The following is a 14,099-nucleotide window of genomic DNA, read 5'->3' on the forward strand; positions in this document are numbered from 1 at the left end:
GCGCAGCCTCTCCCTTGTCTGACACTTGGAGTTTGTGCTTTTCTCAGCCCAGGCCTCACAAAGCCTCTGGTGTGATATATTTGGAACAATGTGAAAAGAGGCTGCTAAAAATTAGGGATTATCATGTAGCTTCTGCCCCTCCCTGAGCAGCTGTGAACGCATTCGAGAGTAAAAATGAGAAGCTGATATTATTTGGAAATAGAAGCAAGCAGCTTGTTTTAGTGAAGAGACGAGTGTAGACATCTGTAATACATAAAACTATACCAGGACCTGCCCAGCTTGGAGCTTAATGTGTTTTCAAGATCTTTTTCTTGCTTTTTAAAAATTCTCTTAAACCAAAATATGGACTAGTTCTGAGTTTATAAACACCTGGCTTACAGCTCTGAGCTGCAACGCAGACGCCTTGAGTTGCTGCGTTTTTACTTTTTCTGCTGGCCTTCTATGTGGCCTTGGGTGAATTGCTTCACTTCTGTGCTTTAATTGCCCTTTTTGAGGGGAGGGTTGGTTTGAAAATGAACTCCTTTGCAAGGTGTTATTCATTAGCAATCTGACCGTCTCCAATGACCGAGTTTCCACCACCTCTCTGGGCCCTTGCATCACTTTGGCCATCCTCATGCTAAATTTGTCATTTCTGACTTTTAACCAGAATTTCATGTCTTGCTGCTTGTTTCGCGTCTCTTGTCCCATCACTGTGGGAAGAAGCCACTGTTCCCTTCTCCGAGCCGAGCGCACAAATGCTGCGGCCGCGGGCGAGGAGCCGTTCTCCCTGCGCACGGTACGCGGAGCACAGCAACGGTGAATCTGGAGAGCGATGGCTGCCCAGCTCATGGCGTCTCTTCTGTTCTCTTGGCAGACAACGATGAGCCGCTCTTAAGTGGTTCTGGCGATGTTTCCAAAGAGTGCGCAGAAAAAATCCTTGAGACGTGGGGAGATCTGCTGTCCAAATGGTGAGTGGTAAAATCACGGTCTGAAAATGACAATTCTGAATATTCTCAGTCTGTTTTCTCCTTCTGCACAGAGGTTTTGTTATTTCCAGAAGCCGGCTGAGATGGATTTAGTCCTCTTTCATCCCCATGACTCCCCTTATTCATTGGCTTCATGTTTTCTGATTTATTCAGGGGGTGTTTGAAATATTTTCAGTTTTGAGTGCAAGTTTAAATACTGTATAAAAATTCATGTATGCTGTCTCTTTAGGTGGTTCTCTCTTAAAATGAGTATTTTACTCATCTGTGAGTTTCACTGGGAGTTTTGTTAAAGAAAAACCTAATCCAAGTAGTATAAAAAAAGGCATCCCTTCCTTTGTCTTTATTTTGCACAGATCACTTCCAGTCCTCTTTGTAATTCTGATGTACTTCCCAGGCAGTTTTCCTGCAGCTGTCATGTCTTAGGCACTGTAGCTTAAGAATGTGGGAGATTTGTACTTGGATAGCAAAGACGCTTTTCCTCCCCTGCAGGAAGATGCTCCGGCGCCTGCCAAGAAGGAAGAACATGGGCTCTTCTGTTTTTTTTCCTAGAAAATGCCAATTTACAAGAAAAGCGTTTCTTGCCAGTCAAGTTGCTAATGCAACACCTGTCCTCCTTTCATGAAGGATCTTTTATTCATCTTGAAGTAGCCTGAGCCGTTCTAAGAAACTGATGCTGATTATTGTGAAATTCGGTTGGTTTTGACAGGCACCACATCAGATTGAGCTCAGATGTGCTGCATCCCCACTCTGGCTTTAGCTGCTGCCTTCTGCTTCCTTGTGTCACTGAGAAGCAGGGCAAGGGGTGCACAGCAAAGCGAAGCTCTGAGGCACAGGACGACAGAGATTAGAATGTTATGCACTTTAGAGGAAAAGTATTGATGTGGCCACTTAAACAGGATTCTCTTTAATTTAAAGTTATAACAATTTCACATTATTTTCTTCCGTAATTACTTAGTACTGATTTGAATAAGTACTTTTGCACGAATATATTGAGCTAGTTTGCTGGGAGAGTGACCATCAGCAGTGGACAGTCCGTAAGCAGGGGAAGGCTGTGGGCAAATGAGATATGATCCCTTCGTCTCCTGGACGTGTAGAAACATCTTGAGCAGATAAGCTCAGTGCATTTGCTGCTGTGAGAGGGTCTCTTTGAACCTGAATTTGTTTGTAATGCTTCTGAGGGCTCAAAGACAATGAAGCCGCCTGACTGCGCGCAGTGTTCGGGCAGCCCTGAGCGGGTACCGAGTGCTGCTGCGCTAACGCTGCACCGGCTCTAATAGGTGTTAGAGGGCTTTCCTTCTTAACTAAACCTCAGTATTTGGAAGTAATGATCCTTGAGGTTTTAACATAAGAGGATTCAAAATCATAAAAATCAGAGCTCACGTAGTCTTATGCTAGGTTTTTAGAATCCTGTAATTAGATTTATATAGCAATTAAACATGCATTGGTATTTTGTGATTTCTAAATAATATTTGGCTCGTGTTTCCTAACTGCTGAGTCACACAATTTTTCCTCCTTTCAAAATATTTTGGAAGAACCTGGAAGTGTGTGGCTTTTAGTCTACGGCCATACAGATCCTGGCTGTATTCATTGGAATTGCAGTTATACTTTGATCTGACATGAAGGCAAAGCAGTTTTATTGGCCTTAGCTGAATAACCACGTGAGATCCGTCGCTCTGTGTCCTGCTTTCTGTCCTCTGGCTGGAGGTCCCCTGGCCGTGGCTCTGCAGAGCAGAACATGCTGCTGCACATAGATTGTCGGTTCGGTGCAGTTTGAGCCTGCGATCTTACACAGTGTGGGATCTGTCCTCCGGTTTTGTGGAGTGTTTTGGTTCGTTGAGCGGTTCATAACATATGTTTATATTATATTTAAATGTAATAGGAATCAAGGAAAGCGTTTGGAAAGTGCTTCTCCAAATCTGTTTTATTTCATAACTTGAATTTCACTTAATCCGGCAACATATGGACTGTCTTGAAATTCCTGTCATTTGACATGTTTGATGGTACACGTCGGTCGTTGTTCATGTGCTCGTTTATTTGTGTTTGGTTGATAGTAACGGTCCCTTTGCGCACACGCAGGCACCTCAACCTGAGCGTGCGGCCGAAGCCGCTGTCGGCGCTGGTGCGGAGCGGGGTCCCCGAGGCGCTGCGCGGAGAGGTCTGGCAGCTGCTGGCGGGGTGTCACAACAACGACCACCTGGTGGAGAAGTACCGCATCCTCATCACTAAGGTACAGTGCCTTGTTTTTCACCTCTTTCCCCCCACGCGCATCTGAAGGAACGAAAGCACAGAGGCCTGCGAGTGCATGCCCTAGCGCTGGAACGCTCCTGAGTGTATCTCCCTACAGTGCATCGGGTAGTGAGGACAATTCAGTCCTCTCGTCAACAAAAAGCAGGGCAGCTGGTGGCATTATCTCTACTTAGAGTGCTTTCTTTTTAGTAGTCCTGATTCTGTTTTGCTCAGATGAGTTCCGAATTAGTTTGTCAAAAATTAGTATTCTATTAATTGCTTTCATAATTGACAGAGATTCAGGGAGCTCATTTCCTTTGCTTGTTTGGATTTCCCGAATGAAAGCTGAATTTTGCTGTATTGTCTTAACATTTATGCTAAAAATCCAACGCCAGTTAAAATTGCAGCCTTTTTTGATAGAAAAAACAGAACACTTTGGACATTTTTGCTCTAGACAGCAGCTTTTTAATTTATGTTGAATGCCAACCTCAGTAACATAGGAAAAGAAAATTATATATATACAGACATCATTCGGTGTTTCTCAAAGTTCTAGAGGAACAAATGGGTCACGAAATGTCCCTCCCTTAATCAGAAAACCGATCTGTTAATTTGGATTTGACCATTATAGGTACGTTGTATTTTAGTGCTTTCATCAAACATGCAAGTCTAGAAGGACTATATTAGAAATTATTAATGATGCAACTTTAGTACAAATATAACAGAAATTAATTATTCACCAGTTAAAAAGGCAGAACAACTGAATCAGCCTTTATGTATCTGTGTTCTGATGGCACAGATTCGTAAGGAGCAATTAAAGACCCTATTTTGTGGGCAAGAGGGCTTCTGAAATTAAACTCTGTTCCTGCTGGAATCATGCAGGAAGGATCCTACGTGATTTGAATGAATCATGTTAGATTAGCTAAAAATGTTTTGCCATAAGTACTTTCACACACTTATTGAATATAGAAGAAACTTGATCTGAATTTCTTCGTGTTGTTACATGCGTTGTAGAGCTGTAACTTGGATTTTATGGCGAATAAATCGTACAAATAATGTGGAGGTTGAGTGCTCTGGCAAGGAGTGTATCACAGTTACTCCTGTTGTGTTGTTTTAATTGCCTAGTGAGTCGCTGACAGTGTCACTTGTTCCCCTGTTTCAGTGTTTTGGTATCAGAGTGGAAAAGATGATCTCTTTGTGGCACAGTTGGTGACACATACCGCTACTATCTGTGAGCTAGAAAGGCATCGTGTGACGATTCATTTTTGAATCTGTGAAACCTTTCCGCTCGTTTGCATTTGGCAGAGACAAAGGAAACAACCTGGATCGAATGTACTGGGAGCAGCTCTGGAGAGCCAGCGGCCACGCTTCTGGCCTCTTCCAGGGATTCTTCTCCCTTGTGCGCAGGGCGGTGGATGCAGGAGCCCCAGGATTTCTTGTGGTGTTTGCCTCCCCGTGCGGTTCTGGTCCCGGGTGCTTGGCACATCTGTAGGTTTTGCTTTCTTTTGCAAATTACCTGCTGCACGGGTAGTTCCTTATGTGCTGTTGATGTGTGGCTATTGAATGATTGAAAAGGAAACATCTTTTGTTGCGTTCTGCCACTGAATGCTGTCTCGGGGTCTCTTCTTGAATCTGACTTGCACCTCAAGGTGTGCACGTTGCATTCTAGTCGTCATGACAGTATTAATTATTTGCTCCTTATTTCTTTGCTAAACATTAGCTGGGTTTTTTATACTCTGTGCTTTTGTTATTGTAGTAGTGTCTAAATTTCACCATTGTAGTGCTTCCACAAATTACTTCTGAGAATTTGCACACCATCTGTGTGCAGTAATAAAGCTTTCAGCAGCTCCAGATTGCCGCACTCGTGCTGGGGAGTGTGGCTGAAAGCCAGCCCGATGAATTAAGGTCATGTCCCTACTGGGGACAGAAAGCAAACTCTAGGTAAAACGATCTAGACAATCCCTTTGAGAGGCATCTGCTCCCGGTAGGACTTTGGCAATCATGGTTATGGCTGTAAATCTTCAGCTTCCAGCCTCTCAGAGGCGGGAGGAGAGACAAGGGGACTCGGGCAAGGCATTAACGGGCACCTGCAGGAAAAATACTTAATGATGGAAAGCATTGTGTGTGAAGCAAGCCACACGGGTTACAAAAACCCCAACAAAACAAACAGCAAAAAACACACACACAAAAACACCCCCAAAAAACCCCAAAGCAACCCCCCAGATAACCAGGATACAAAGCAAAATAGACAGTAGCCACTTTTCAGACGAGGTTTTTCAAAAGGTTTAATGCAATCTCTCAGATCAGGGACGATCTCAGCGGAGGAGCACTTCGTAACACCAAAATTTTAGGAGCCTGACATTTACAATATTGAGGAGAAAATAAAAGGTTTTTAGATATAGGTCTGTGTGGGAGGAAGTAATGTTGAAAGGAGAAAAAAATTACACACTGTTGTGCCAGATAAATGCACTATATTAAGCTAATTATGACATGAGAGGGACATACATCTTGTGGCACAAATAAAATAAGTAATCCGGTGGCGGCAGGGGTATCCTGGAATGTTGCCCTGGGGTCACCATTTCTGGTAGAGACTGTAGGCCTGGTAAGAAATTAATTTGCTCCAGTTTTGCTTATAGCAAGACTCTTGCTGCCCACTTCCTCATCTTCCCACTGTTTTGTCTCCCTGAGCGGAGGACTACAGCACACAGAAGCTCTACCAAATATACTCATCTGTCTTGCTGCAAATGATACTAGTTTTTAATGAAGAAATAGATTAAAATGTCACTACCATTATTTGATGGAATGTGTTGCTTCATCAGCAGCATAAAATGTAACAATGCTTTAGCTGTGGGTGGTTAACACTTATTTTCCACTTCTACCACAATCACATTTCCATATGTTCATATAAATTAAGAAGAATACATTTAATTTTCAGGAGTACAAAGAGCCATGATTGTGTACAATCAACTGAAATGGAACCTACTGTCCATCCGTGAATCCCGGTGTAGGAAGGATGATGTAGCTGTGCTGTCGGTGTGCTTGAACCTCGACATCCCTTGTTTGATTAGTTTCCATCACGTGGTGATAAAAGTTTAATTATCTTCTGCAAGCAGTAGTTTTCCCAAGAGTTCTCATTGTAACTTTGAACGATTTCTTGAATATTTTTCAAAGTCTTAGATGAGGTTTTATTGTATAAGTGGGAGAAGTCTCTGCGACACGGAAATGTTTTCAGTGTCTCCCAGCCCTCAACCACCTGAACCAGACGGTTTCATGTCAGGTGGTTCACCTGGTGGCGCTTGGCCAAAGAGATGGTGGGTCCATCTCCAGCCCAGTCACCTCCCGGTTCAGTTTCGCACCCTTGGGCCACATTGATCCGGGCTCTGGTGCAGGGAGAATTACCGGAGGTATCGCTGCTTTGGTGGGTGTTTGGAGCAAGCAGGACGAGTTGGCATGAACGTTGAATAGTTACCACTCCCAGCTTTGGAGAAACAATAGAATGTCAGTTAAAGGAAAAACCAGCCCGTCTCTCCTACAGAAATACCTGTCAGCTGGGTACAAGTTAATCTTGTAATAAAAATCTAACCAGTGAGGAGTCTTGGTGCATCTTTTGCTTCAAAATTTCAGCAGCTAGATATCGTTCTGGTCAGTCTCGCTATTTCCAATACCACCTTGGTTTTATATCTATGATACACTTAAATATCAATGTATGTTATTTTCTTAAAGATGTTTATAATGTGTCTGTTCATGCCTAAGGATCCAGAAATACTATTTGAATCAATTGGTATGTAAGTCATTCTCTGCTTTGGAAAGATAGATCGTTTTTCCTGCAGTGATTCAATCATAGCTTGTTTTCTGTATAACCACAATACCCTTCCCTAAATTTAATTCAAAGTTTGTTTCCTAGCTACAGTTCTAGTACTTCCATTGCCACAATCAGGAACACCATGAATTATAACAAAACTGAAGTATGATAGTAAGGGGATCTTTGAGGGGTAAAGATAGGGCAGAATAAACAAGCTTTTGTTCTCAGGCTTTTGCATGAGAATAACTAAAAATCTGCCAAGTCATGCTGTTGTCCAGCAGAGATTTTTCACCAATACTAGTGTATTTTTTTTAACTACATGCCAGCTAAAATCCCTGGCGTTGCAGTGTGATTGCTGTGGGATCCCTCCTTTTGCCTGCGCTTCATTTTTCATTAGGTATCCCACAAAATGTTTCACTTAGCTTGACCGAACCCTTGGGTCTGTTGGTATTGGTTGAATTCAGCGTCTGGACTTGCTTGTAGGGACGCCAGTTGTGCGCTTCCATTTTTAACAGAAGGAAGTTAATTGCTGAAGAGCCTCACTGCAGTCTCTTACTGGTTTGGATGGTTCAAGGACCAGTTCCCGTAGCGATGGGCCTGTCCTGAGCTGTGGAGGAGTCTGGAATGTCAGTTGGAGAATGAGCTTCCACATACCATGGAAAGGTGTTTTCCAGCATGTCAAGTGAGTCAAGCTCTCTTGACAAACAAGATATGAGGATCCTGTGCTGACATCTTCACCTGGTATGCATCAGAGAGGTTTTTCTGGTTAAATATGCGTGATGGTATTAGCTTATGGTGTGAATACAAGGTTAGGTGCTGTGTTGTGAATCGCATGTTTGTTCTCTGGAACGTCGTGTTTTCTAGTCTGTCCTGGTGTAGGTTGTGCCGGGGCTGTCGGGGATGGCGATGCCTTTGCGTCCTGTGTGTGTGTACACGGGAGGTGCTCACCCGCCTGGGCAACGTCTGGATTACTGGTGGGACGCAGTTCTCAGCTTTGCCCTTGGTTTCGGGTGTCTCCTAAACAACACACACTACACCTGGAATAAAGACACTCGTATTCCAGAATAAGTATTTCCCAAACGGGCTTGGATGGAAAAGCCTTAAACGATGACTAAATGTTTAAATTCCCGTCCTTGCTCTGGCCGGTTGTCATTTGCCGCGCAGACAGGTGCTGAGAGGAGGAGCCGGGTGTGCGGTGGGTGTCTGTCTGTCTGCAGGAGCAGGGCGTGGGTGCGTGTCTGTCTGCAGGGCCGGGCTGTGCCAGGGCAGGGCTGCCCGCCGGGGAGCGCCGGGAGCCCCTTTGTTTTCCCGGGGTCGCGCCGGGTGAGGCACCTACCGCCATCGGCCCCTGGGGAGATCGGCCCCCGGGGGCGTCGTGCGCGGAACCCCGCGTTCGGGGGCTGCCGCTGCCGGCCGGGGGCTGCGGCCCCGCTCCCCGCCGGGTCCCCGCCGCGCCGCGCCCTCCCCCGCGCTCCTGCCCGCCTCCCTCCCCTTCCTCCCGCCGTCCCCTCCCCCCGGCTCCGCATCGCCGCGGCCGGAGCACACGCCGCCCGTGCCGGCGCTCGGCCGAGGATGCTCCCGGGCTTTTGTTCCCCCGCGGCAGGTAGGGGCCGGGCGGCGGGGCCGGGCTGCGCCCCGGGCCGGGCGGGGGCGGCGGGGCGGCCGCGGGGGCCGGAGCGGCGCGGGCCGGGAGAGGCGGCGAACAAAAGCGTCGTGCAAAATGGAGCCAGGAGAGGAGGGCTGGACCCCTTCCCCGCCGCGCATCCCTCCGCATGGGTGGCCGGCGGCAGGGGTTTTCGCCCGGAAAACCTCCCCGCGCTGCCCCGGGCCGAGAGCCGGGGAGGCGGCGCAGCCGGAGCCGGCGGGGAGCGGGGGCAGCGGCGGGGAGCGCTGAGCAGGGCGTGGGGATGGAGGTGAGAGAGGGAGGAGAGGCGGTTCTGTAAAACACTTTCCCCTTCTCTTCTGTCAGCCTTTGGGAGGACTCTCGTCCTGGCTCGGTGAAGGTTCCTTCTCCCTCTTCCCCCAACCCCTCATCCCTCCTTGACGAGGCAGCCCACCCAGGGGGCTTTAATATCAGCCCTGTGCCGTGTGCGGGTGCGAAGTTGCTGACATGACGGCTGCCGGGTCCCGGTGCAGCGGTGGCGGCGGGGAGCCGGATTTAAAGGGGAATTGTGCTGCAGACAATGCACAGCAGCAGCATCTGGAGCGGCCCTGGGGACCGGAGCTCTGGTTTTGACATTGCTACACACACAGCACCAGCCGCAATGACAGCAGCTGCCTGGAGTGGCTGCAGGCAGCAGGCAGGAGCATGAAGTAAAGGGATCGCTGCAGTGCTCAAGATGAACTCCTCTTTGGTTGGCAACCAGAGTGGCCGGCCGTTCTGTCTCCTGGCCATTAGCTATTTGGAGACCATCAATTTTTGCCTCCTGGAAGTGGTTATTATTGTGTTCCTCATGGTCCTGATTATTTCGGGCAACATTATTGTGATATTTGTCTTTCACTGTGCACCTCTGCTGAACCACCACACCACCAGCTACTTCATCCAGACTATGGCGTATGCTGACCTCCTGGTGGGCGTGAGCTGTCTGGTGCCTTCTTTGTCTCTGCTGCACTACCCTATTGTTTTAAGTGAGTCCTTGGTTTGCCAAATCTTTGGTTATGTGGTATCGGTGCTGAAGAGCGTCTCCATGGCCTCTTTAGCGTGCATTAGTATTGACAGATACATCGCCATCACGAAGCCGCTGACCTACAACACGCTCGTCACCCCATGGAGACTTCGGATCTGCATACTGATCATTTGGCTGTACTCCTGCCTGGTCTTCCTCCCCTCCTTTCGCTGGGGAAAGCCTGGATATCACGGGGATGTGTTTCAGTGGTGTGCCAATTCCTGGAACACCGACCCCTATTTCACCCTCTTCATTGTGGTGATGCTCTACGCCCCAGCCGCTTTCATCGTCTGCTTCACGTACTTCAACATCTTCCGCATCTGCCAGCAGCACACCAAGGAGATCAACGAGAGGCGGGTGCGCTTCAGCTCTCAGGACGGGGAGGCCGGGGAGGCGCAGCCCTGCCCGGACAAGCGCTATGCCATGGTTCTTTTCCGCATCACCAGTGTCTTCTACATCCTCTGGTTGCCCTACATCATCTATTTTCTGCTGGAGAGCTCCAATGTCTATAGTAACCGCATCGCGTCCTTCTTGACCACTTGGCTTGCCATTAGCAACAGTTTCTGCAACTGTGTTATTTATAGTCTCTCCAACAGTGTCTTTCAGAAGGGGCTTAAGCGTCTCTCGGGGGCTATTTGTGCCTCTTGTGCTAGACAGAGGGTGGCTAAGGACTCCTCTACCTCTAGGAGCAAAAGATCTTCCAATGGATGTCATGTCTAAGACTCCTATCAGCTGGACTGGGAAGTGCAGGGACAATTCTGTAAATCGCAAACTAAGTTAATTATGATTTTAAGATGTCCAGATTTGCAAAAAGGTTTATGAGAAATGCTGCTGACATAGAAGAATCAGGAGCACATATCATTGTGGTTTCACTTCAAAAGGTTATTGCTGTGGAGGAGGCTGTGGAGTTTCACCTCCATATGCATTTTTAAGAATAAAGCTGTATCTTGACACTTACCTCTCCAGCTGGTGTGACTGAATGGAGTGGGTGTCTGAGAGCTTCGGCAAAATGTAGTCTTTCTTACAGCTTTACTAGGTTCTTTTGAGATTCGTGCTTCACATGCAAATGATAGAGCTGAAGTGGAAATGTCACAGTATATGGTATATTACAGGGATTTTTTAATATATGCCAAAGTATATTGACACAATGTTCCAGCGTCGTACAGAAGGGGCCAAACAATTTGTTTTCCAGTGCTACCTAGACAGGACTTCTAGAACAGTCGTGAGCAATGTGAACGTTTGAGTGTGAACGCAGAGTTTCCCTGAGCCGTGAGTGCAGCGGCGTGACCTGAGCGGCCGCGCGCTCAGCACCCATCCGGCTTCGCGCCCGTTTCTCGGGCGGGGCGCGCGTGTGCGATGAGTGTGGCATCTGCATTCTCCTGTTTGTTGTGAAGTAACAAGGAAAACTTGCACCAGACCAAATTTAGCAGTTGAATAAAATGTGTTTTGATAAGCTAAGAGAAAATATATGTTGCTTTATGATACCAGAGTTGTGGCAGCTACTCAAGGATGATGCTAACATGTGAAAATTATTCTCCAACCAGTGGAGAAATGCCACGGTTTTGTATGTGGAAATTTTCTCAAGAACAACTTTAAAAATAACATGTCCCTTTTTTTTTTTTTTAATCTAAATTCCTCTGATATTTTACATACTGGAACTTAAGGGGAAAGGAAAGAAAACAATTGTCTTCTAAACAGCTAAGGGAACTATGTTGTAAATTTAACTGTAGTATTTGAGTTATTCATAAGTGCACAGAGCTAAATCAGCGACATTTTTCTTTAGCCTTCATGGGATTAAAGATGGTTCGAATATAGCAGGAGCTAAATCCCATTGGCAAACGCGTATCTAACCGGTCAGAGGCAGGATCTGAGAAACAAAATCTCATTGACCGCAGCTTTTTCAAGCTAGCTTAGATGAAATATTTTTTGAGTACCGTAATGCTGTTAAGAAGGCAGTATGGCCCTCAAATTGCTTAGTTTTCCTAAAGAATATCCTTTTACTGATGCCTTGTTTGGAAAATGAAAGTGAACCGTGTGTTTCTGTGCGGATGGATTACAGCGTGCATCATCTGCTCACCCGTCCCTGGTGCCGGGGGCTCCTCGCACCACAGCTCTGCTCCCAGAGCAGCTTTTACACTGGTGCAGGGGGATTCTTGCAGAATTGGGAACGCAGAAATATTAGGGAAGAGTAGTTTGAGGTTTGTTAGAATTGGGGTAATTCTCTTGGCCAAAGGGAAGACTTTTGTTAAATGGTTTCAGGTCTACTGTTAGAGATCAAGATCATCCTCTTTCTTGTACTCTCCGCTGTCCCTGCCACAAGCACAGCCATTCCCTCCTCTGTGCTCTGTCTGCGGGCTTTGCCCCCCAGGATTCCTGTTCCCGGGGAGGACGGGGCAGAACCCCCACTCTTGCTGCCCAGTTTTGGTTTGAGAGCCCCGTTACAGGGCACATCTAAGTCATATCTCAGTCTGCTTTCGATTTACTTCATCCATAGTTCAAACCTCTCAAGTTCCTCCTTAGTTCATCTGAAACTTTAAGAACAAAAGTATCTAAACCCCAAAGCCTTCAGTGGGACGTTTCTTGTTACCTGCCGCACTAGAGCAGCGCGGGGCCGGGGCCGTCGCTGCCGTCCTGCCCGGCCGCGGCAGGGGAGGTTTGCTCTGCAGAGCTCCTGCATCGCGACTTCGAGAGACACAACAGCCGGGGGGGTGAGTCACTGCTCAGCGGTGTAATAAGCCCACAGCACATCGGCTGCCTAATTGTTCTCAAGGGTTTTGTGGGTATTATGGCACAGGTGGGCTTTGGGGAACAGTTTAAGGCTTTTAGTCACTAATATCAAAGCCTCTGTGTGTGGTATTTTTGGAACAGCCTCTCAGGTAAACTCCCAATAGCTTTTCTCTGGCTCTTCACCTTATCTAAGATTTCCAAGTCTTTGAAGTGATGCAATCTATCATTAAAATAGCATTCGATTAAATTTAATAGAAGCAAAGAATCTGCTAGGACTAAAATCCTAAAAATGGCAGTTTGAGGTTTAAGTGGAAGCTGGAGAGCAAAGACTGTTGTTTTTTCTTTTATTTTGTGGCATGGATAGAGGTTTAATAGGAGCATTGTGTGCTGGGCTTTGAGAACATGGAAGAGTTTAACAAGTGGCGAGGGGTCTACAGCATGGCGGAGGAATTGAAGTGGAAGTGGAGCTGAGCGTGGTGGGCGAGGTGCGGGTGCGGATCCACCCCTGCTGCTGGTGCTTGGTTTGCTCGTTCCCAACAGCCAGGCCTTGGTTCCTTCGCCTTATCTTCTCACAGTGTTCATCGCTTCAGATGTTCCTGTGAGAGGTGCAAATCAGAACCTGGAAGCCTCTTAGAGACGAGGACCAAAAGGAGGTGCAGGCAGTTGATGCGGTTGAGTTTCATCCTGTGTTTTACAGACACTTTTAAAGCGTTGCCTCAGTAGCTTAGTTTTTGTGTCAAATATTTTTTATCTGTGTTAATTTATTGATTATTTTTTTTAAATTAAATCACTTTTTTTTTGTCCTGTAAGTTAATTTAATGTCGATTTAGGTTTGTATGTTATTAGTTGTTTTAAATGTTCATAACATTTGAGTTTGTTCAGTAGAATTGCATGGGGGTGAATCTTGTTCATGGTGCCAAGTGTGCAAGAAATGCACATCCTCTGTCCCACGGGTCACGGGAGGCGCAGTCCGTGCTGTGGATCGTTAGGCAGCAAACTCTCCATTGGATCATGTGCATCACGGTACATACAGAGCTAATCCTGTCCTGTCTTGGACCCAGTTGTGCCTGATGCTTCAGAACTTGGTGCCAGGAGCGTTGCACGATGAATGCCGCACTGTGGAGAGTGCAGAATTCAAACTGCATCTTCATAAAAGTTGTGGGTTTGATGTGATGAAATGAACACATTTTAAAGTTCCATCTCAAGAGCTTTTTTGTGATTATTTGTGTTATCTGCCTCACTTTCAAATGCAGCTGCTGGAAGGTTCCATTGCAGTGCCATGGAGAGGGTTTCTAAATGCACAACTTCTCAGAAGGTGAAAATTTGCTTCATCTAGAAGTTGTTTTGGTTTTTTGAAGTTGACTGGAAGTCCGGCTGTCATTATATTGTCATTTTTCCAAATAGGTGGGGAGAAAATCCGTGAAATATTTATTTTTTTTTAATAATCTGCAATCAAGTGACTATTTTTTAACTGAACAGGAATCTTTTGTGCGAAACAAAAGCTTTGCTGTTGTCTGCTGTTACCTTTCTTTAATTAAATGCTATAGTTCCTGCAGTCTTTATGTGTTATTAGGGGTTTTGAACTTGTTTTTAAGCTTCTCACCGCTCAGAAATCAGTTTCTGTTGGAATTGTGGCCGGGGCCGGTGTCACAGCGCCCAAGGGCTGCCGGCAGGACTTGTCACACATCTTAGACCAGAAGAAGGTGATCAGTGCTT

At 46.5% G+C, this 14,099-nt stretch overlaps 2 protein-coding genes across 5 annotated transcripts in view; both read left to right on the plus strand.

The window, feature by feature from the left end:
* RABGAP1 (RAB GTPase activating protein 1) overlaps positions 1-14,099 on the plus strand; it is a 54,367-nt gene that overhangs the window by 18,452 nt on the left and 21,816 nt on the right. For all 4 annotated transcript variants that reach the window (XM_080356008.1, XM_080356007.1, XM_080356009.1 and 1 more), the window contains 2 exons: positions 854-947; positions 3,042-3,192. In XM_080356008.1, the coding sequence (XP_080212134.1) occupies positions 854-947; positions 3,042-3,192 (245 nt within the window). The remainder of the gene's footprint in view (positions 1-853; positions 948-3,041; positions 3,193-14,099) is intronic.
* Positions 9,330-10,376, plus strand: GPR21 (G protein-coupled receptor 21; the record flags this gene model as incomplete). The annotated part of the gene is made up of 1 exon (XM_080355811.1): positions 9,330-10,376. One exon carries the CDS (start codon positions 9,330-9,332, stop codon positions 10,374-10,376), a length of 1,047 nt encoding a protein of 348 aa, XP_080211937.1.

The sequence above is a fragment of the Nesoenas mayeri genome, assembly GCF_963082525.1.
Source record: "Nesoenas mayeri genome assembly, chromosome: 18".
In the NCBI taxonomy this organism is placed as follows: Eukaryota; Metazoa; Chordata; class Aves; order Columbiformes; family Columbidae; genus Nesoenas; species Nesoenas mayeri.